The sequence below is a fragment of the Caretta caretta genome, chromosome 1, assembly GCF_965140235.1.
Source record: "Caretta caretta isolate rCarCar2 chromosome 1, rCarCar1.hap1, whole genome shotgun sequence".
Classification (NCBI taxonomy): Eukaryota; Metazoa; Chordata; order Testudines; family Cheloniidae; genus Caretta; species Caretta caretta.
Genome location: NC_134206.1, coordinates 325080654 through 325104187, shown reverse-complemented (window position 1 = coordinate 325104187; position 23534 = coordinate 325080654). Strand labels below are relative to the sequence as shown.

The 23534-nt window shown below is 44.9% G+C and overlaps 1 protein-coding gene across 2 annotated transcripts in view; it reads left to right on the top strand.

The window, feature by feature from the left end:
• The window catches only part of ABCD2 (ATP binding cassette subfamily D member 2), a 66691-nt gene extending 50250 nt beyond the window's left edge, over positions 1 to 16441 (top strand). The window contains exons 8-10 of one of the 2 annotated variants that reach the window (XM_048836304.2): positions 10112 to 10196; positions 12947 to 13072; positions 16213 to 16441. In XM_048836304.2, coding sequence (XP_048692261.1) covers positions 10112 to 10196; positions 12947 to 13072; positions 16213 to 16423 — 422 coding nt within the window. In that variant the 3' untranslated portion in view covers positions 16424 to 16441. Of the gene's footprint in view, positions 1 to 10111; positions 10197 to 12946; positions 13073 to 16212 lie in introns of those variants that run through there. The other variant, XR_007354653.2, reaches the window with a different exon arrangement.
• The last annotated feature ends 7093 nt before the right edge of the window (positions 16442 to 23534 follow it).

Sequence of the window (23534 nt, the reverse complement as noted above, 5' to 3'; positions counted from 1 at the left end):
GCTCAGGCAGTAGGAAACTGAAGGCTAGTTTTGAATTCCAATTCCTGCCTGGGAGTCCATTACTCTGCTAAAAGACCAGGACATTGGTTTCTTTCTGAAAAACATATCGTATTGGTGACTTTCTGTGACACTGTGGAGTGTGGATAGTAATAGTTCCTGAGTGTAACATTAGTAATCACTTATGTCCATGTGTGTAATATTTTCCGTACTTATCCCATTTTTCCCAATCCACAATCCTGCACTCCTGTTTTTACCTAGGTTAACATTTCCCACGTGAAGAATTTAATGATTGTGTGACCTACTGACCTAAAAGCCATGATGGTTCTGCCCTTTGGGTTTTTGGGACATTTTGGGACATTATCCTGGTTGGATAAATATGAGAAAATAAAATCAAAGTAAATCAAATTTACTTTCATCTCCATTCACATTCAACATTCACATCTGTTAATATAACACACAGCATGAAACATTTTACCAGAAGACAAAACCTGTTAGCCAGAGGTAGAAGAGTCAGAGGGCCCAACTAACTAAATTGAGAATTTAAAATTATAACTATATTAAGTCTCAATTTACGTTCTTTAATGGAAGGTGGGACCAAAAACAGAAGCAGTGAAAGCAGCTAAGCCGTGGCTGTTATGGGCAGCAGCAGAATGGACCCTGGGGATGAGGTGGGGAGGAAGTAATTTAAAAATAAACCCAAAACACAATAAATAAAGTCAGAGCTGAATATGAAGGATGGATCTATGTTTTTCCCCTGCTTTTTTTTATGTTATCTTTCCACTATGAACTCTCCTTCATAGTGGAAGGATATGTTAGACATTTTTTCCAAATTTAGAAATATTTTCTAAAAGAAAGACCTTTCATATCAAGCATCTGTGCTATAATAGCAATAAGCCATCGCATGGTGTATGTTCATGGGTGCCAACGCTTTCCTGAGGTCTGTGGAAAAAGAAACAAGGCCTCAACCATAGATGACTCATGCCTCCCAATATGCAGTGGGACACAAAGTAAAGGGGAGGACACGTGATCACCCCACAAGTCTCCTCTGCCCAGTGACCCCACACACATCCTGCCCAGCCCGGGGCTGCCACGTTCTCCCCACATTACCTGGCAGCTGGGCGGGGAGTGGGACAGAGCCACTTCTGCCTGAGAGAGCCTGGCTCTCCATCCGGGTCCTTCTGCCAGGGACAGGGACCGAGCGAGCTGGATCCCCCTCTTCCACGCACCATGCTCGGCCCCTGTCCCCAGCAGCCAAGTCCGGGCAGGGAACAGGCTGCCACTGCCTCCCAGCCCGGCTCTCTCAGATAGAAGTGGTTCCGTCCCGCTCCCCGCCTAGTTCTGGCTGCCAGGGAGAGCAGCCAAACATGCCAGGGGGAGCAGAAGAGGGGGAGGCACAAGGAGATCAGAACAGAGCCTCTCTCCCTCCCTGCTCCCGGCAGGCCAATCTGGGGGGTACTTCACCCCTGCATGCTCCCCCCCCCCCATGCATCATCTCTGCATGCGCCAGTATGAATTGCCTGCTGCTCTCTATCTGAACACATGCAGCTAATTAGAGAGACCAGTTGGGTGAGGTAATATCTTTTCTTGGACAAAGTTCCATTGGTGAGAGAGACAAGTTTTTGATCTACACAGAGCTCTTCTTCAGGTCTGGGAAGGTTACTTAGAGCCTCACAGCTAAATACAAGGTGGAACAGATTGTTTAGCATCGGTAGTTAGCACATATTCTAAGGCAGCGTTTCTCAGACTTGGGGCCCCGCTGATCAACTCTTCCCCCTCCCTCCCAGCACCTCCTGCACGCTAAAAGTCCGGCAGCACACAGGGCGAAGGCGTATCCCTCAGGACCCAGGGGTGAAAGGGGGTCTCCACGTGCTGTCCCCACCCTGAGTGCCAGCTCCACACCTCCCATTGGCTGGGAACTGCGGCCCATGGGAGCTGCGAGAGCCATGCCTGTGGGCAGGGGCAGTGCACGGAGACCCTCCTGTCCCCCATGCCTAGGGATGAGAGAGGGATGTGCCGGTTGCTTTTGGGAGCCGGAGCCCTCACCCCCTCCCTGCCCCAGCCCAGAGCCTGCACCCTGCATCCAAACTCCCTCACAGAGCTCACACCCCTCACCCCCTCCTGCACCCCAATCTCCTGCCCCAGCCTGGTGAAAGTGAGTGAGGGTGGGGGAGAGCAGGGGGCAGGGCCTTGGGGCAGGGCAAGGACTGAGTGGGGGTGCTTAAGGGTCCCTGAAAAAATTTAAATGACAATGGGAGCCCTCAGGTTGCTAAAGTTTGAGAACCACTGTTCTAAGGGACTATTCAAATGGAGTGGCCCATTAACACTTCTGCAGTCACAGGACCAAAAAAATGGGGGGAGGGCTAGTGGAGTTACAGATTGTTGTAATAAACCATAATAAAGTAGTAACAATGCTGCACCTAAAGAGCAGCCATTACCGATCGTGCCATATACTACCAAGTGGAAGACCCAGAATCAAGGTCTTGGTCTCTTGCTTCTGAGGCTGGGGGGCTTTCAGTCAGCCTTTCATCACTGCCCTCTATTCCTGCTCTCCTGCCTAACTTTCTATCCTCAGATTTGAACACACGCTTTATACAAATAATTCAAATGACAATATTATAATTAGTCTTATTGTAGGAGTACTCGGAGGCCCCAGACAGGGTCAGGACCTCGCTACACAAGGTGCTTCACAAACACATGGTAAGAAAAGTCCCTGTCCCAGAGAGTTTGCAATCTAAGCAGACAAAGGGACCAGGAGCGGGTTATAACATACCAGCAAAAAAGTCAGAGCCATGATAAACTCACAGCTTGTTTGTTCCATTTCCCCCTTTCCTTCCTCTCCACAAGACAAGCAACATACAAAGGGTGCAGGAGAAGGATGGCAATCAAAAAATATGTGTACTTTTATATGCATTACATACATTTTGCATATGTGCATGTTAATAGACATGATGTACCTTTTTTAAAAATACACATTACTTTACCCAACAGGCTCTCATGTAACCATTATTAGTTTAGCCAATTTCTAGCAACACCTGTGGAATATCTGCAAGCTATTTAAACAATTTACATGTTTTTATTATTCTTAAGAAAAGGAGCAAGATGTATATCTATAACAAACAGCATTTCTCATTGTTTGCTCTTGTCTTTCACATCCCACTCCCTTTGTTTCCCATCCCTTGCTGTATTATGTCTGTGTTAGGGCTGTGCCCTGAGGAGTTTACAGTTTGTCTATATTTTAATCGTCTGTGATTGCTGGGTGCACATAATAAGGTGCTGTAAGGATTTGTGCTCCACTCCCTAGAGGTAGGGTTGAGAGCCAAATACAGCCTAGAGTAAGCAAGCCTGATTCTGATCTGATTTATACCAGAATAATCCCATTGTCTTCAGTAGACTTACTTCAGATTTACATCAGTATAAATATAATCAAAATCTGGCCCAGCGGGTGCAACTGCTGTGGAAGTCTCTGGACCATATTCAGTGGTGATGTAAGCTCGCAGCCTGCACCCTCTCCTGCACACAAACTCCCTCCCAGAGGCCAATTCCTATTCCCATTATAGCCAATAGCAGAAATTCCATTTTACTGCACCGGGACTAAGATTTGGCCTCAAATGAGTCAAAGTGGGTGTAAGAGAATGAAAAATAACTTGCCCAGATTTGGCATTTAATAGATGTACTATCCACATGTAACTTACTCTCTGTGGGGGCAGAAGCAGGATGCAACAGGAAACTCAACTAACCAGCGGGTGCAAGAAAAATCAGGTCTTTTCCACCCCAATAAATTAATTTATGCTGATTGAATCTGAACATTCCTAAACCCAAATTCAGCTCTGGTGCCAGCAGACAACTCCCAGTGTGAGGTGCATTCCCTTAGGCGAGGGGCTGAATTTGCTATCCATATCATTGTTCTCCACGCCAACTTGTCAGGCTCTGGGTTCTACATGGTCAGGCATGGTAGCTGGACGTGGGGTTAGGATTGGGCCACTTTGAAACCATGGCCCATGGACAGGCTGTGGGTCAGAACTAGGGTCAGAGTCCATGGACAAGCCAAATCAGGATCACAGTCAGAAAACGAGTTGATGCCAGATTGGAGTCAGTCCAAGGGTCTGGGGGTCAGGAGGCTAATGCAAACCTGGAGCGGGGTCAGGGCAAGGCATGAACCAGGCTAAAGTAGATTGGGATAAGGCTGGGGGTCAGGAACAGGAGCCAGATCAAGAGCAGGCTGGAAGCCTAGGAAATCTGTAGTACTTAGGGCCCTACCAAATTCATGGCCGAATTCCTGAAGCACTTGCATGAGAGGAAAGTGATCAGGAACAGCCAGCATGGATTCACCAAGGGAAGGTCATGCCTGACTAATCTAATCGCCTTTATGATGAGATTACTGGTTCTGTGGATGAAGGGAAAGCAGTGGATGTATTGTTTCTTGACTTTAGCAAAGCTTTTGACACGGTCTCCCACAGTAACCTTGTCAGCAAGTTAAGGAAGTATGGGCTGGATGAATGCACTCTAAGGTGGGTAGAAAGCTGGCTAGATTGTCGGGCTCAACGGGTAGTGATCAATGGCTTCATGTCTAGTTGGCAGCCGGTATCAAGTGGAGTGCCCCAAGGGTCGGTCCTGGGGCCGGTTTTGTTCAATATCTTCATAAATGATCTGGAGGATGGTGTGGATTGCACTCTCAGCAAATTTGCGGATGATACTAAACTGGGAGGAGTGGTAGATACGCTGGAGGGGAGGGATAGGATACAGAAGGACCTAGACAAATTGGAGGATTGGGCCAAAAGAAATCTGATGAGGTTCAATAAGGATAAGTGCAGGGTCCTGCACTTAGGACGGAAGAACCCAATGCACAGCTACAGACTAGGGACCGAATGGCTAGGCAGCAGTTCTGCGGAAAAGGACCTAGGGGTGACAGTGGACGAGAAGCTGGATATGAGTCAGCAGTGTGCCCTTGTTGCCAAGAAGGCCAATGGCATTTTGGGATGTATAAGTAGGGGCATAGCGAGCAGATCGAGGGACGTGATCGTTCCCCTCTATTCGACATTGGTGAGGCCTCATCTGGAGTACTGTGTCCAGTTTTGGGCCCCACACTTCAAGAAGGATGTGGATAAATTGGAGAGAGTCCAGCGAAGGGCAACAAAAATGATTAGGGGTCTGGAACACATGAGTTATGAGGAGAGGCTGAGGGAGCTGGGATTGTTTAGCCTGCAGAAGAGAAGAATGAGGGGGGATTTGATAGCTGCTTTCAACTACCTGAAAGGGGGTTCCAAAGAGGATGGCTCTAGACTGTTCTCAATGGTAGCAGATGACAGAACGAGGAGTAATGGTCTCAATTTGCAGTGGGGGAGGTTTAGATTGGATATTAGGAAAAACTTTTTCACTAAGAGGGTGGTGAAACACTGGAATGAGTTACCTAGGGAGGTGGTAGAATCTCCTTCCTTAGAGGTTTTTAAGGTCAGGCTTGACAAAGCCCTGGCTGGGATGATTTAATTGGGAATTGGTCCTGCTTCGAGCAGGGGGTTGGACTAGATGACCTTCTGGGGTCCCTTCCAACCCTGATATTCTATGATTCTATGAAAAACATGTCCTAGACCATGACGTCTGATCTCCCCCATGAAATCAGGCTATTGTAGAGGAGACCAGATTTCACAGAGCTAGGCGGCCGGAGAGCGGCAGCTGCTGGCCAGTAGCCAAGCTGTGAAGGCAGCACAGCCACCAACAGCAATGCAGAAGTGAGGACAGCATGGTATGGTATGTCACCCAGCTCTGAAGGCAGCAGCACAGAAGTAAGGGTGGCAATACCATGACCTTCCTATAACAGCCTTGCGACCACCCCCCTCCACCCCAGCCTGCTGTGAAATTTCAGGTTTAAATATATGAAACTGTGAAATTTACCATTTTTAAAATCCTATGACCATGTAATTGACCAAAATGGACCATGCATTTGGTAGGGCCCAAGTAATATTGCAAAGCAGCAGAAGGGTTCCTGGCCAGGAAGTGCTGTTGCACAGACTGACTTGCAGCTCTGCAGGGTCAGTGAAATACTTATGCCTGGGGGTCATCTGACCTGGGTCTTGCTCAGGGATAGGCTGCTGCAGCATACTGAGTGGGGAGTCACTGCAGGTTCTGTTGGAGCAGTGAGTCAGGACCAGCTGACAGGTTTCAGAGTAGCAGCCGTGTTAGTCTGTATCCACAAAAAGAGTGAGCTACCCTGGCCTGGCTGCAGGTTTGCCTCACATATCAGATGAGGGGCACTTACCCTTGTTTTCCAACAAGCTTATAATAGCCAGTTTATTTATACTACTGCTGGATTTGGTCCCAGATCCACAAAAAGGACACTGACAGTGTCTACTTAGCTAGAGGAACCTAATATTGTGTTTATTTATAAAGCCCACACTACAACACTGTGAAGGTGCTCAGGATGCTGTCCAATAATTTTACAATAAAATAAATGAATAGAAACATAAAATATATTAGAAATAATAAATAAAGCCATGGTTAACATTTGATGTTGAAAAGACATGGCCAGTAATCTAGATTAAAGAGTTAAAAAAAAAAGAAGTAAATATGGATCTGTAGAGCTTTAATTCCCTATCCTGGGTCAAAATGTGTACATATTTAGCAACAGTCAGTAGCACTGCAGCCTGGGGCACACTGATCAGTTTATTACATTATAAAATCCCCAGATACCTGTTGTAACCTGCCTAGTGCTTGCCCAGTTTTGTCGGCTTAGGGACTGATGAACTACTAAGCAGGTGGAACTAGTTCATGACTTTGCAGCATTATTATTTTGCATTACGGTAGCTCCAGGAGCCTTTTCAGTACTTGGTTCCCATAGGCCTGGGCACTATATAGACATACAGACAGACCTGGCATATGCTCCAGAGACTTCAGTCTGATAACTATAGTTCTATTTATGCTTTTGTCAATGAAGCTGCTCCACCCCGATCCTCAATTTGCCTATTTTTCAGTGTTTCAAAAGAACATGTGGACTGTCTATTGACCATTTTGCGGTAGCAGAGTGCAATCCTTTCCATGTAGACGGGGCTCATGGGATGTACTTTACCACATGTGCTCAGAACAAATGCCTACTTTTTGTTGTTGAAAGTGGGAGAGGATGATCCAGGAGCCTGTACAAGGAACTGAATTGGTTTTGCAATCAAATTTAGAGTAGTTTTGACAAGAGCTTCCACTTACGATACTCTGGCCAAGAGCACCCAGGCTTAAACATATTAAACATGTGCCATTCTGATAGTCTGGTTATTTTTTTTTGCTTGATTGCTTTGTTACATATATTCTGTCATGTGACTAAACCAACCTTTTATCTGTGAAATGTCTCTAAATCCATTCTGAAATCCCACAGTTCTCCTTTCACAAACAACTTTGGAGAGATGTTTTCCTGCCATTTCTAAAATGAATATATATACAATATTCAATATTCTTTACACCTGTGTTGTGCAATCAGAGACTAAGGGGAAGTTATAAGGATCTCGTCCTTAACCTCTCTGCCTTAGTTTTCTTATCTGTAAAATGGGGATAATTGCCTGTGTCACCGGGTGTTGTAAGCTTTATTGAAGTCTCCAAAGCACTGAGATACTTTGCTGAAAGGTGCTATGTAAGTGCAAAGGGTTTATCCACATGCAATTGTTGCAGATATAAACTGTGAAGTTGGTTTATTGCAAGCTACACTACCGACTGTTCAGAGGAAGAAATCAGAGCATTAGAAATTAGCATTAATTTTAAATTTACCCAACAGGTAACATTTATATTATGTTCCCTACCATTATTAAATCCTTACGTTTCTAAGTCTCGTGGAGGGGATGGATGAGGAAGGCATTAGAGGGAATAGGGCAGCAGAAACAAACAAAAATACTAGTATACAGTTAAAGTATAAGTTAAAGCAGAATCAAACCTGGCAATTTTGCCTTGATAAATGGAAGTCACATCTTTTTTTGGAGGGGACCATAGGGGGAATTTACTAAACAGGTCATGTTCCCTCCATTTCCAGCAACCTTTCCTCTCTTTTGCCTTCCACCACTCTTGTACCATATCTGGTATAGGCTGTAGGTGGGCACAGTCCCCACGCTTAGTACGTGCGCACACACAGAGACCACTTTGGATCCAGAACATCCATCCCAATACGTTCCTGGGGTTCCCTTTTTTATTAAGTAAAAAGAGAGAGAGATAAACATCAGCCTCAGTTACTTCCTGAGTTTAGTTGTTCGCATGGCTACTACTTTCTGTCCCTACCCCAGTTCCCCTTGTCTTAAACAGACACACCAAAACTTCTGTTCCCCTTGGTTGGAGGTCACCAGACCCATGGCATCTGTCTGCTGGGCTGAGTCTGCAGAATAGCACTCCATCTCAGTGCTGTGCTGGGTCGTAGCACCTGGGACACCCTGTCACAAAGAGCCCCCACATTCAGTTATCACCAGTGGTAGAATTCACCCAAATGGTAACTCAAGTGGGAGACAATTAAGCAACTTTCTTTCAAGGAAATCTGCTGATAGGAAGCAATATACATGCCATATACTGAGAGCCAGATAGATCCTCCAGATTTGAGTTCAATGTAATTCTAAGAAATAATAGAACCTAGGACTGAAAAAGTTGTATTTCTCTGTCATTTACGTGCATGTACATATATGAATAATGTCATTGTGTTACTACATATTTTACAATCGGGTAGACAGAAGATTCCAGGAATTCAGCTTACAGCATTACTGATTCCCATTTTCATTTAGCTTGACTTCCCATCAGGAGACTTACTGAAGCTTCTTAAATTACAAAGGCACAGCCCTGGTGGGCCCTGGCACAATTCCAACAATGCCATTGTGTAGTCAGAAGCCTACAGCACCCTTGCAAAACCCTGCCTGCACTTTTCTAACCATAGACCAAAGCCAAGAAATCACACAGCCTAACTTGCTTACTTGACCTTGTTTATGGTGTTATCTGGCAACTGTTCATTTTTGATCAGGCAGCGGAAGCAGAAAAGGTCTTTGTGGATCTCTTTATTCCTCTAGTTTCAGTGGTGTTGGGTTGATCTGGAAATATATCCTCTTTCTCTTCCACCCCCTCTCCCACCTGTCAGACAGTCTGTCTCTCTCCTCTGTAAATGATTGATTGGGAGAAATGTGCTTACCCTAGTTTCTCCCTTTTAAAAATAATTTCTTGTTTTGCACTGTTCTATCAAGCTTAATTTTATTAAAATCTTAATTTTAATAAGGTAGCCTGTATAATGTGAGGAGTATGCCATAATGCTGACATAAACACAATTCCACAATAATAAGCAAATAAAATGCATTCAGATAGGGTTTTTTTTACTGATTTTTCTATGAGGAAGAGATGGTAAAAAGATTTATGGGAAAATCTAATTATATAAACAGTGTCAAATGTTATAGAAATTGTGGGTTACCTTTTTATTAAAGGGGCGGAGAGGTTTGCATGCGAAAAAAAAATCTGTGTGCGCACACGTGCTGTACAGGTACCCAGTTTGTGTTAGCTGCCCATTTGTGCATACAGTCTGCATTCACAGTGCAGAGGCATGTGAGTGACATTTCTAACTGGGTCACCAAAAATCTGAGTGGACATCATTCTTACCTGCAATAGCAAGGGAGTCACTCTGTAACTGTTATAGTTTTATATTTTGACTCATTGAATTCTCATTTATTTTCTTAAATTTCCTTTCTCTTTATCCTGTAGGTTGATTATTTTAAAATTCTTATTCAACTTTTAAGGAAGTGTCGCATTATCCCATGGGAAAGTAACATGCCAGGAAAAAAAAAAAGAAATAGATTTACCCAGCTGAAAGAATACATTTGTCAGAGGTGACATGTAAACATTTCAGAAGTGCATAAGTGACTTAGGAGCCAAATCTCATTTTCAAAATGGAAGTGGGATTTAGGAGCCTATTTCAAATAAGACTATGGGATTTAGGATCATAAGTGTCTTAGGCACTTCGGAAAATTTTACCCAGCACCTTGATCTACCTCTTCTACCACACCACTGGGAATTTTGTTTCTGCTTTAAATCGAGGATTGCAGGCACGCAGGAACTTAATTTTCTGTGGTTTCTTGTTTTGTACATTATGGTTCCCTGTTTTGTTTGTATCTTTTTGAAGGCTGGGATGCTGTGATGGACTGGAGAGATGTCTTATCAGGAGGAGAAAAGCAGAGGATGGGCATGGCTCGCATGTTTTATCATAAGTAAGTGTATTCACTTGCTCTTCAGGCAGCCAAGCTTTGGAAGCTTGCAAAAATGGTTTGAGCAGTGATAGTCTTTATACCCCCACACAGTACTGATTGGCAGTTGCACAGGAAAAGAGACTTCACAGTTTGTAAGAGGTGTGTGTATGAGATCTGCTTTTTAGTTTGGGTGATGCTTCTTGTTTCTGCTTTAATTTGTCCCTAAAAGCATTGCGTTTTCCAAACATTACTCTCCTTAGCATCATGAACAAAAATGATCACATTGGGGCAATCCTAGAAATATCATGGGAAATATCATCATACGGGGGATGTGAGTTTGAGACCTATCCTTTGGACCTTTACTCTTGGACCACCTGAGGCTGGAAACTCTGCAAAGGCAACACACTCAGCACCTGGAGGGATAGAAGCATCTTGAGTTGCTCTTTAGTTACTTTCTGATACATTAACACTGCTGAGTAATACAAGATCAGCCCTGCACCCAGAAGTTCCACCACCATGCACAGAGCAAGATCAGGAAGCAAAAGCCATTAACACTTTTATATTGCAGTGCTGCCTAGAAGCCAGACAGGTATGGGCCTCACTGTGCTAGGTGCTGTACACACCGATACCAAATAACAGTCCCAGCATGGGATTCAAACCTAGATTCCCTGTTGGGTATTTTATCTAATCAGAACATAAGAATGGCCACACTGGGGGTCAGATCAGTGGCCTATCTAGTCCAGTCCAGTCCCCTCTCTCTGATAGTGGCCAGTGCCAGATGCTTCAAAGGGAATGAACAGAAAAGAGCAGTTTTGAATAATCCATCTGCTCTCATCCAGTCCTAGCTTTTGGCAGTTGAAAGTTCAGGGACAGTGGCACATGGGGTTGCTATTAGTCAGGCTGGACCTATCCTCCATGGATTTATATAATTCTTTTTTGAACCCAGTTATATCTTTGGCCTTCACAACATCCCGTGGTAATGAGTTCCACAGGCTGATTGTGTGTTATGTGAAGAAGCCTTTCCTTTTGTTTGTTTTAAACCTGCTGCCTGATCATTTAATCAGGTGACCTCTACTTCCCTTTTGCAAAGGGGTAAATAACACTTTTTGTCCGCACCAGTCATGATTTTATAGACCTCTGTCATATCCCCCTTTGTCATCTCTTTTCTAATCTGAACAGTCCCAGTCTTTTTAATCTCTCCTCCTATGGAAGTTCTTCCAAACCCCTAGTCATTTTGGTTGCCCTTCTCTGCACCTTTTCCAATTCTAGTGTGTGTGTGTGTGTGTGTATATATATATATATATATATATATATTTTAAGATGGGTCAACCAGATCTGCATGCAGTATTCCAAGTGTAGGCATACTATGCATTTATATACTGGCAATATGATATTTACTGTCTTCTTATCTATCCCTTTCCTAATGGGTCCTAATATTCTGCTCACTTTTTTGAGTGCCACCGCACATTGAGCGAATGTTTTTAGAGGACTATCAATGATGCCAAGATCTCTTTGATTGGCAACAGCTAATTTAAACCACATCATTTTGTATGTATAGTTGGGATTATTTTTTCCAATGTGCATTACTTTGCATTTATTAACACTGAATTTTGTCTGCTGTTTTGTCACTCAGTGGATGACTGGGTTTAGTGAGATCCCTTTGTGACTCTTCACAGTCAGCTTTGCACTTAACTATCTTGAATAATTTTGTGTCATCTGCAAATGTTGCCACTTCTCTGTTCACCCTCTTTTCCAGATCACTTATGAATATGTTGAACAGCACAGCTTCCAGTACAGATCCTTGGGTTACTCCACTATTTACCTTTCTCCATTGTGAAAACTGACTATTTATTCCTACCCTCTGTTTCCCATCTTTTAACCAGTTATTGATCCAATGAGAGGACCTTCCCTTTTATCTTTCTTTGTTTAAGGGCCTTTGACATAGGACCTTGTCATAGGCTTTCTGAAAGTACAAGTACACTATATTAGCTGGATCACCCTTGTCCACATATTTGTTTGACTCCTTCAGAGAATTCTAACAGATTGGTGAGACATGATTTCCCTTTACACAAGCTGTGTTGACTCTTCCCCCAACATATCATGTTCATCTCTGTCTCTGATGATTTTGTTCGATGGTAGTCTATCTATTCCATTCCAAAGGCAGTAGTGTAGTGGTTCTAGGGTATAAGCCTCACGTGTGTAATTTAATATCAACCTATTTTGAGTAGCTGCCCACTATATTCTTTTGTCAGCCAGAATGGCTGCCTGTAAGCAGCGTAAAGCATTCCCTTCCCTCAGGTGCTGTATTCTTCCATTGTGGCCTGGGGGGTAAGAGAGTGTGATCTGGGATTGAGCCTAGATCTCTCGAATGGCAGAGCAATGCTTTATCACTGATCCACCAAGCTGGGCTCCTCGGTAAGGGCTTTTAATGTATTTTTATTAGAACTTTGGAGCTTCTATGATATTGTGCAGCACTTGCAAACTTCTCACTAATCTGCTGCATGTAGAGTGAAGCCTCTACTCTACTCCCATGCACTAGTGGGTTATAATTAAAGACCAAGGCAGTTTTATCTGAGTAAGGGTTTGAGGAGTGGGGCCATTGTGCTGTTGCATACTAGCTTACAGTACTAGATGAGTGACAGTGGGCTCTGAAAACCAGTTATCTCACCCAACAAGCATCATCTCTGTTCTTTAAATTAAGCATTGTATGCAGTGTATAGGAATGTTGTGCAACAACTAAATGAGGAACACGTTTTCTTTTCTTTTGAAAGACCAAAATATGCATTATTGGATGAATGTACGAGTGCTGTAAGCATTGATGTTGAAGGAAAGATATTCCAAGCTGCAAAAGGTTCTGGGATATCCTTGCTTTCTATCACACACAGACCTTCTCTTTGGTGAGTATATCCAAGTACTTACAATGGGGGGTTATTTTTAGCTTTCTACCAGATGATAGACTCGCTTTTCTTCTGTGCTCCAGTACACTTGTTAAATCAATATCTATGCTCCTTTTAAGATAACTTGACTACAATAATAGACAAGGAACTGCATTTAGCATTGATTTTCTCCCTTTTATGTACACCTATTTATTTCCTTTTTTTTAATGCATTTGAATTTTTCACTCTTAATAGCAACATGCAGATAGTGAAAGAGCCAATTAATTAATACATCATGTCACAGCTGCAGCAAATATCACAATATTATTCTGTAAACATGAAGGGAAAAGATAAATAGAATGGCTGCTTCTCAGGCAGGTTGTCCATTGCTTGGAAGAAGAAGATGGCCAATATGTCACCAATATAATCTCCTCCTTTGTCTTTCACAAGTAGGGTGACCAGATGTCCCTATTTTTTTTTTAGGGACAGTCCTGATTTTTGGGTCTTTTTCTTATATAGGCTCCTATCACCCTCCACCCCCTGTCCCGATTTTTCACACTTGCTGTTTGGTCACCCTATTCACAAGGAGGAACAGACCCATCATTTATAGCATCAATTATGCATTCTAATCCTGCAATGTTTTTTACCTCTCAGTGCACCCCCAAGCAGGAAATCTGTTACTAAATGGGAACCGTTAGTTCTCAAGTCCAAGTTCTCCACTGCCACCTTCTTTTTTTATCCTGTGACAAAAGGCTTTGTGCCCTCTTGACCTCACAGTTGAAATATGCTATATTACTGTCCCCTTCCCTTAGCTTCTCTGAGAAAAGGATTGCTTCCGCCATATTCCTCCCTAGTCAGTGAGACTAGTCACAGAGCAGAAAGTAAAGCATGTGTAGGATTGGGGCCTAAATTATGAAAAAAACTCAAATGACAGGAAATCTGGAAAAATAGAAGTTTGCTACCCCCAAGCTCAGCTCCCATATTCCACTTATTTTTAAAAGAGATTAGATTATATTAAAAATAAAAAAACGATTTAAATATAAAAAAGGGCAAGCTTATTTTAAAATCACTGGATAAGAAAGCAAGTATCTAGTTAAATATGGGAGTGGGGGAGAGGTGTCTAGCCTACAAGAGAGTGAGACCCCAGAGGGAGCTTCTATGTATTGGTTTGGATTGAAGGTCTTTGGAGGTCTGTGTCCCCACTGTTTTTACTTCTTTTCAGATAATTATGCTGGTCAGGCAGGTTTCCAGTTCCTCTTGTAATCTCCATTTGTTTATCAAAATTATCAACTGATCTGATCGTTTGATAGCAAGAGAGACAAATTTTAATACATCCATTTCATAAACTTGTGGGGAATAAACACTGTGTGTATTGGTCTTGAATGGGAAGAAAGAAGTACCAAATTCTGAGATTTAGACTTAAAACGTCTTCAACTCAGCTATGCTTCCCAGGGTATTGCCAGGCAGAGACAGAAGATCAGATTATGAACTGTTCTCTCTTCCTCAAGGATAACACTGGACAATACCAGTTATTTTATGTTTCATGCAGCAGATAGTCTGAGATGGCTGATTAATGCTGTCTGGGAGAGCAGCCAATTTTCTTCTCAGGACAGTGTCTTCTTTCTAATTTATGTGTCTTTTGGGAGTGGGTATAAGAGGATTGGTTAAACAATCTGTGCTATACAGAACAATGCATGTGAAGTAGTCATTATAATGATACAATTCTATCTCATCTGCTGATTATGTCATAAACTGTGGAAGTTTATTAATTTATCAAATCTCCTTTATGGAATTACATGACTTTGATAATCACCACTTTGTGATGTAGTTCGACATCAGTAAACTTCCTTTCAATTACCCAGCTCGTAACAGCACATCTGCTGGAAACCCCACCCCTCCATGTTCTTAAGTATCTGTATGTGTCTTGAAAAAGTCAATGTGCAAATCTTGTAATATTTCTTTGAGCACACGCCCTGCTGCTGATTGAAAGATCTATGACACCTGTGCTGAGTTGTTTTTTTTCCACTACTTGCAAATCAAGGGACACTGGAGAACTGAAGGGTTTGGACAGGCAAAGCTTACAGTCAGGGCTTGAAATTCAGGAAAAATGACATGCAACATAAAATAAATACAGTCGCACCAATAGCATTCTGATGCACCCAGTCCTGCAAAATATCGGGACCTGTGGACTTTCTGGTAGGAAGGTATAATATCACATAGAAAGTAACATAAAGAAAATTAAATGGTCTATATGCTCCCTCCATTCTGTGGAGTGGAAGGGGTCATTTTATATAAATGGGGGCTTGGGCTTGTGTAGAGGTCCCATAGCTGTGGAGTTGTGATGTCCTTGTGTGAAGGGGACTCCCTGCAGCATGAGGCATTCTGCTTAGGTAAGCGCACATAGAGAGCAGCTGCCGATTCTCTTCAGGTGGGTGGGCAGGAGAGAAGGATTTTCCTTGGCTGGTTGAGGAGGTGTAGAGGTCTCGGCTGCTTTGGTGAGTGCAGCCAGGAAAGAGGGCTCCCTGCTGCCATTCCCCTATGACAGAGATCCCCAGATGCTGCTGCTGTTACAGTATCTGAAGAAACAGGGCTTTGCCGGGCAGCACAGCCTCAGCCGCCATTGCCATTCCTTGTTGGGCAGCCAGGAAGTGGGAGACAGCCACCTCCACCCCCTGAAGCCAAAGGCCCTGGGGTAGCACCCCTAATAACCCAGTTGAGGGTGCCCACCAGCACCACCTCAGCAGGGAGCTCTGAGAGGGCGGGGGGCTCAATTGCTGCAAACCGTGGCTTGTCTTTGTCTACACTCAGGGGTCAGCACCAGTGCAGCTACGTAGACTGCTGACCGGCAACTGCTGAATCCCTGTGTAGGCAAGGCCTTAGGGTAAGTCCCAGTGACTTTCAATGAGACTTAGGTTACAAAGCTCTGAAGTCTCTTTTTGAAAATGGGACTTAGGCTTCCAAGTCACATACTTGCTTTTAAAAGCTTTTCCCAGTGACTGTAAAAACGGCCCATTCTCAGCCATGGTGGTATTGCAGCGTGAAGATGTTTTATACAAAAGTGCCTGGCTCAAAGTCTGCCTTAAGGCACTTAACACCCAGGAACCTCAAACCTTACAAAAATGTCCCTAAAGCCATTACTAATATTTTAAATTCTTCTGCAGGAAGTACCATACTCACTTGTTGCAGTTTGATGGAGAAGGAGGCTGGCGTTTAGAACAATTGGACACTGCTATCCGCTTATCACTCAATGAGGAAAAACAAAGACTAGAATCCCAGCTTGCAGGAATTCCTGAAATGCAGCAGAGACTGAATGAACTTTGCAAAATCTTGGGAGAAGATTCAGTGCTTAAAACAATGGATAAAGAGGAATAAATATCTTAATTTATGTTTGATATTTTTAATTATTTTTAGTTAAAAGCTTTATAAATTTAACAACACTTGTTTGCATGCATTGTGGTAGGCTTAGAGCATAGAAAAAAGTAGTCAGCAAAAAATAGGGCTTTATAAGATTTTAGCATTTTGGTATTAAGGAAGAGCGTAGTTTGAACCCTGAAAAGTAGATCAGCAAGATTTGTACAAGATTAGTCATGAGAGCTTACAGTAATTCCTAGTGAAAGCCCAATTCACCTTTGTTACCGGCACAGTTAGATGTGCTTGGTGAATTCTTGCTTGGGAGTTGATGGGCAGAATGTGCTCTCATGACAGAATGCCCTGTGCATATGATATGCCTGCTAAACAAAGCAAATCTGGCGGCATGGAGCAATGCAAGGCAGGTTTTGGGTGAGTATGCACATGCATGCAAAAATCTAGTTTGGGTACAAGGAAACATTTTCCTGTCTATGTGAAACCGATCTGTTCCTCAGCTGAGCTGTATGCATGTTGTTAGTTGCATTTCCCTAGGAAATAACAACATGACAGGCAGCCCAGAAAATAACTGTCATAACAGCAGCCATCCAACTGTCCTTTCAACCAATTAACAGGGCTTTAACAAGACAGATAATACACATGTAGAGTACAGAATGCCACAATGCATAATTTAAGAAGCCTTTTTTTCCTCAGGACATGTACATTAATTCCTAGTAACCTTTCAAGGGATTATGAATGCGAATGCCCATTATACAGTACACTCTGGTAGGCAAGGCATTGGATCCTGAGTCAGACTCAGGTTCTGTTCCTGGCTCTGCCACTGACCTGCTGTGACCTCGAGCAAGTCACTACCCCTCTCTGCCTCATTTCCCTATCTATAAAAAGAGGATAAGACGACTCACCAGTGTAAGGCACTTTGTGATCGATGGATGAAAAGACCTATCTAAGATCCAGGTCTTTTTATTAATGCACCCTTTAGTTTTCATGAGCTACCACCCTGATAATAAAAATGCCCAGCAATTAGAGTTCTTTAAAATGTTACAGCCCTGTGTAACCATCAGTTAATGCCCACAGCCCCTCAGAAAGGTGAGTAAACATTGCTATCCTCACTTACAAATGGGAGAACACACAAGTTTGCAGCCATGTTTTCAGAAGTCTCTAATTTTTTTTTTACCTCAGTGGGAGCTGTGGTTGTTCTGAACCTCTTGAGTCAGCCTGAAGGTAGCTCAAATGCAGCATGCTTCTGGAAACATTGACCTTCTTAGCACCTCGCTCAAGGCCAAACATGCAGTGAGTCAGGGTGAGAGACGGGAATAGATTTGAAGCGCTCTCAAGTTCCAGTTCCTCGAGAACACAGTGCCTTTGACCTTCCAGATAAAAGATTTGCTGCATCCATATTTTACTTGACAGCAGCACAAGGGTAGATGAGACAGGATGAAGAGAGAGTGCAGTCCAGAAATGTGCAACGATCCCTTCCCCCTCTGGTACAACAGGCCACTCATAATGGACAGCTCTGGAAGGTAGAATAGGAAGGGATGGCTTTTGAAAGTGTTTAGTCTGCTTTGAGGAAACAAGAGAGGCTAAGCAGAGAGAAATTGGATCTGAAGTTTGGTGGGTCTGTTTTAAAAGGAAAACAGTTAATTGTTAGGGGATTGCTGTGTGACCGGTGCTTTGCAGGCTGACAAAGCTCCGTTGCAAAACACAGGCAATGTATTAAGGCTCAGGGAGGGTTTAGGCCATTTGCTTAGCTGTACTCACTGCTAGCTCTTCCATGGGGTACTTCAGACTGGAGTTGCATTGACATTAGTCGCAGAGACGGAAGCTCAATACGCTTGTGCTAGAAAAGACTCCAAAACGCCAGCAGTTTGCCACTGCCCTTAGCTGCGGTTCCTGTCAGGAGGAGATCAGCTGTCATTCCTGCTAGTGCTCCACAGAGGACTCCAGCGCCATCCTGACTGTGCCCCATTTCTGGTAAGCGCCCACCCACTTTTCACAGTTCAAGAGTAGCTGTTGTTTTGTGGCAACGCAGCCACCTAACAGACATTTATCTGTACCTAGAGATTGCAGCATCTGAGCCACTCACAATCTGTAATATCCTTAGCCTCACAACACCCTGTGCAGGGGAGAAGTGCATTGTACAAAAAGACAATGTGACTTGTTCAAGGTCCCAAAGGAAGGGTGGGGTAAGCAGGGAATTGAACCCTCAGTGAGATCAGCCAGCCAGCTAGCTCAGGAGGCAGGAATGATACATGACCCCTCACCCCTTGTCTCTGCCTCTGTGGGCACTGCCCTTTCAAAGTCATTTCACACCATGAGTGTCGAGTCTCAGCAACAGGGTGTGCAGAAGACCCCTCCTTGTCCCACATTCTCAAAAGGTGTTTAGGCTCCTAACTTCCATTAATTTCTCTGGAAGGTGGGAGCCTACATATCTTCGAGGGACTGGGCCCTTGTGCCTATTTTTCCCCTTGCACGCCCATGCAGAGCTAGCCCCAGCTGAGCTCATTGGTTTAAGGAATTTCATGTGCTAAAATCGTAATGGAACCAGGGCCAGATGCTGGATTGTGCAGAGCACTTCTGGGTGGGCTGTGAACACCCTCAAATCCTGTTCAAATTAATGGAAACTCAGGGTACTCAGCACTTCACAGGATCTGACTACTACAGGAGAAAAGGCCTTGAGCAGAATTAATATAATCTCAGGAATGGGGAAAGGTGTTATCTGGAAAAAAATTTAAAATACAAATTATCCAGCAAAACTAATTCATTGAAGGTCAGGGGTTTGTTTTGTTTTAAACATGTTTAAAAACAGTCTCTGCTCTCTGGCTATTAACACTGTAACTGCAATGAATGTTTGCTTTACTGATCAGTTTTGGTTCTATGCTAATTTCATCATTTAGGGCTGGATTCTAGTCTCATAGATCAAACTCCATCAAAATCAAAGGGAGTTGTGTCTGCACGAGGAAAGCAGGATTGGAGAATTTGCAATAGTAACTTCCTCCCTAAAGCCACTAAAATGATTTTAATTCTATAATATCCTTTCGGTAAACTCAAATTTATCTTTGCGCATGTGCAAGTCTTTATAAACTTATGTCCAGAGGTTTCAACAATATAGGGTATAGAATGTTTATAAAGTTTAAAATGAATGAATTGCTCAATCAAAGTTGTCTTTGTTCTGTTTACATTTGGTTTAATGCCCTTTAAAAGCAGATCATTTTTAATGCAATAAATTATGCTTTACAGTTGTAATTTATTTCAACACCAAATAAATTCATGGCATTTGCTTTACAATTGTACTGTGTTATTTTTGAACCATTCAAAAAGCAGTCCAAGGATCACGTGAGATCTCTGCCTGCACTATACTAAGAGAGCACCCAGATAGGGCTGGAGTGGCACTACATTCCTGAAAGAGGTAAAAACTTCATGGGATTTTTCAGTTTTTGAAGAGAGAACCTGCATTTCCTTCATAGGGAGTAAAGGGCTCAGATCCACAAAGGTACCTAGGCACCGAATGCTCCTTGATTTCAAAGGGAGTTAGGTGCCTAACTATCTTTGAAGCTGTGGGCTTTGCTGTCTAGGACAGACTGAAGTGACAGGCTGCTGCTTGGCTTCTCACATCCCAGGCCAGCCAGCTTTAGGTTGGAATTGATCTGTGACAGGAATGTAGCCACCATTTGCAGTGAGGTTTAAGGGAGAGGGTTTGACACTGTGTGAGAGCAGCACAGGCAGGATCAGCTGAAATTAGCGAGAGGAGTCTCAAAGGCTGTCAGGGCAAGTTTTAACCCTACGGCACCAGCATGAACTACTAGTATCGGGACTTTCCAAACATCCCATACAAACAGGGCCAGATTAAACTTTTGTGGGCCTGGCGCCAAACCTATTTGTGGACCCCCATGGAGGCAATGGAGCATGGCGGGGAGAGGTCAGTCCCCAGAGCGAGGGGCCAGCCAGGGGCAAGGCATGGCAGGGACGGCCCCAGCCCAGTGCGAGGGCACTATTTATACACTGGCAGTTGCCAGAGACAGTGGTCCACCCGACCCTGTGCTACCAGCATGCCCCTTCCCCTTGAGGCATGCTGGCAGCACACAGCTTGGGCTACGCAGCCCCCCTGCCCATGACCAGAGCCCCCACTTGACCCACTATGCCCAGCGCCCCACCAGATCCCCTCCTCACGAATGCACAGCACCCTGCACAACACCACCCCTGCCACAGCCCCACCACAACTGCCCGGCACCCCACACAGACCCCCCACTCCCTAGTGCCCCAACACACACATCTTCCCTGCCCTCTCACAGCCCAGTACCCATCCCCCCACCAAGAAACTCCCCCACACTCTGCCTCCTGGCGGCAGTTACCCGCCCTGCTGAGAGGCAACTCTGGTACGATCAGGCAGACCAGGGCCTGCGTCGGCCGGGCTCCCTCAAGACCACTTGCCTGGAGGGACCCAACTAAGCCCCCTACACTCTGTTCCCGCCCCCCACTGGCTGAGACTGTCCAGGCTTCTGCACCAGTCCCAGGTGGCTCGGCTCAGCTCCAGGGAGACAGGCGGGGCCCCACAGGTGGTGGGAAGCAGAGACTGCCTGGAGCTGGATGTGCACTGGGGTCCGGCAGAGAGGAGCAGGGGAGTGGGGCCAGGGGGCGGAGAGGAGTCCCCATCCAGCCGGCAGGCAGGCCAAGAGGAGCATTTGGTGGGCAGGGGGAGTGGAGTCTTGGGGCTCAGTGCAGTGCAGGCTGGGGCCCCTTCTGAGCATGGGGCCAGCTGGGGCCATTGTAAACCCAGCACTGCATGCAAACTACTTGCTCAACACATTTGCTGTTGTGTTGTGGACACCCTGAGCCCATGCCCCAAAGGGTTAACTAGTCCTAAAAGAGACAGGACACTCAGCATATGTCTACACTGCAAATAAAACCCCACAGCTGGCCCATGCCAGCTGACTCGGGCTTGTGGGGCTGTTTAATTGTGGTATAGACACTCAGGCTGGGGCCCAGGCTCTAGGATCCTGTGATGTGGGAGGGTCTCAGAGCTCAGGCTGCAGACTGAGCCAGAATATCTACACTGCAATTAAACAACTCTGTGAGCCCAAGGCAGCTGCAGTGTAGCCAGACGCTCAGGCCTGCCCTGCGTTAATTATATTGACAGGCTCAGAGCAGGTGCTCTGCAAGGTGCGGGAAGGAAACTGCATCTTGCACAGGCTTGCTCCCCAGCTGCTCATATTGCCCCTTGTCAAGGTTCCTTCCCCACTCTGAACTCTAGGGTACAGATGTGGGGACCTGCATGAAACCCCCCTAAGCTTATTTTTACCAGCTTAGATTAAAACTTCCCAAGGTACAAACTATTTTACCTTTTGCCCTTGGACTTTATTGCTGCCACCACCAAGCATCTAACAAATATATAACAGGGAAAGAGCCCATTTGGAAACATCTTTCCCCCCAAAATCCTCCCCAAACCCTACACCCCCTTTCCTGGGGAAGGCTTGATAAAAATCCTCACCAATTTGCATAGGTGAACACAGATCCAAGCCCTTGGATCTTAAGAACAATGAAAAAGCAATCAGATTCTTAAAAGAAGAATTTTAATTAAAGTGAGAAGAATCACCTCTGTAAAATCAGGATGGTAAATACCTTACAGGGTAATCAGATTCAAAACATAGAGAATCCCTCTAGGCAAAACCTTAAGTTACAAAAAGACACAAAAACAGGAATATACATTCCATTCAGCACAGCTTATTTTATCAGCCATTTAAACAAAACAGAATCTAACGCATATCTAGCTAGATTACTTACTAAGTTCTAAGACTCCATTCCTTTTCTGTTCCCGGCAAAAACCGCACAGACAGAGAGAGCCTTTGTTTCTCCCCCCCTTCCAGCTTTGAGAATATCTTGTCTCCTCACTGGTCATTTTGGTCAGGTGCCAGTGAGGTTATCCTAGCTTCTTAACCCTTTACAGGTGAAAGGGTTTTTCCTCTGGCCAGGAGGGATTTTAAAGGTGTTTACCCTTCCCTTTATATTTATGACACCCCTGGCCCCAGATCTCCTGAGTGAGCAGCTCCGGGGAAGGCCATATCGAGGCTTGGGGGAGGCGAGTGGGTGAGGCAGATTGGAAATGAATTCATCTATCACATTCTGGGGTGCAATCCAGACTTGTGAGGGGTGGTGTCACCATCTTCTCCCTGCAACTTGGGTGCCTCACAATGCTTTGTTGTTCTAACTCCCATTCTGGACTGCCCACAAACAGCCAGAGAGCATGCAGGTCACACCCTGAGTGTCTGTGTATAGCTACAGCCCTGGTACAGCAACACTGACCCCAGCAGCCTGTCAGCAATGCACCAGCCACACTCTGGCTTCCATCAGCCTTTGTTACTACTTGCAGGGTGACCCCAACCATAGGCACTGACCTAGGAGTCCAGGAGGTGCTAGAACCCTGCTCCACCCCTAGGCCCTGCCCCCACTCCACCCCTTCCTCCAAGTCCTCTTCCTGCCTCAGGCCCTGCCTCTGCTCCGCCCAGACCCCACCCCACTCCACCCCTTCTTCCAAGCCCCCATCCCACCCCCAGAAGGCACATACTCGGTGCTGGGGCTGCAGACCAGGGCAGCAGCATGCAGTGCTGACAGGAGGGGGATGTAGCCAGGCGGACAAACACCGAGCCAGGGTTGGAAGTCTCAACCTGTGGATTTGGGTGGTCCTTGTTGGATGCTAAGTGGGTGGGCTGCAGCCCACGTGGGGCTATACCCCTCACCTCTTTCTGCCCCCACCCCACCTCTTCCTGAGGCGCTGGGAGAGAGGGGGAGGTGCCGACCTGCAGGGTTGCCAGTGGGTGCTGAGTAAACACTGGGGGTTTTTTTTGGGTGCTCTAGGGCTGGAGCACCCATGGTGTTGGGTGCCTATGACCCCAACATACTCCTAGTCCTGAATTTTCAACAAAACTTGTGTTCTGCACTGTCTGTCCCTCTCCTGGGCAGTTCAGATATTAGAGGTCCGTTGCCCCTGGAAGGGTTCAATATGCCAGTTTGTTATCTTAATTGGAGTCACCAAACAATTCCATTTAAACACAACACTGGATTAGTTTTGATTAAAGAATAAAGCAAGTTTATTTAACTACAAAGAGATTTTAGGTGAGTACAT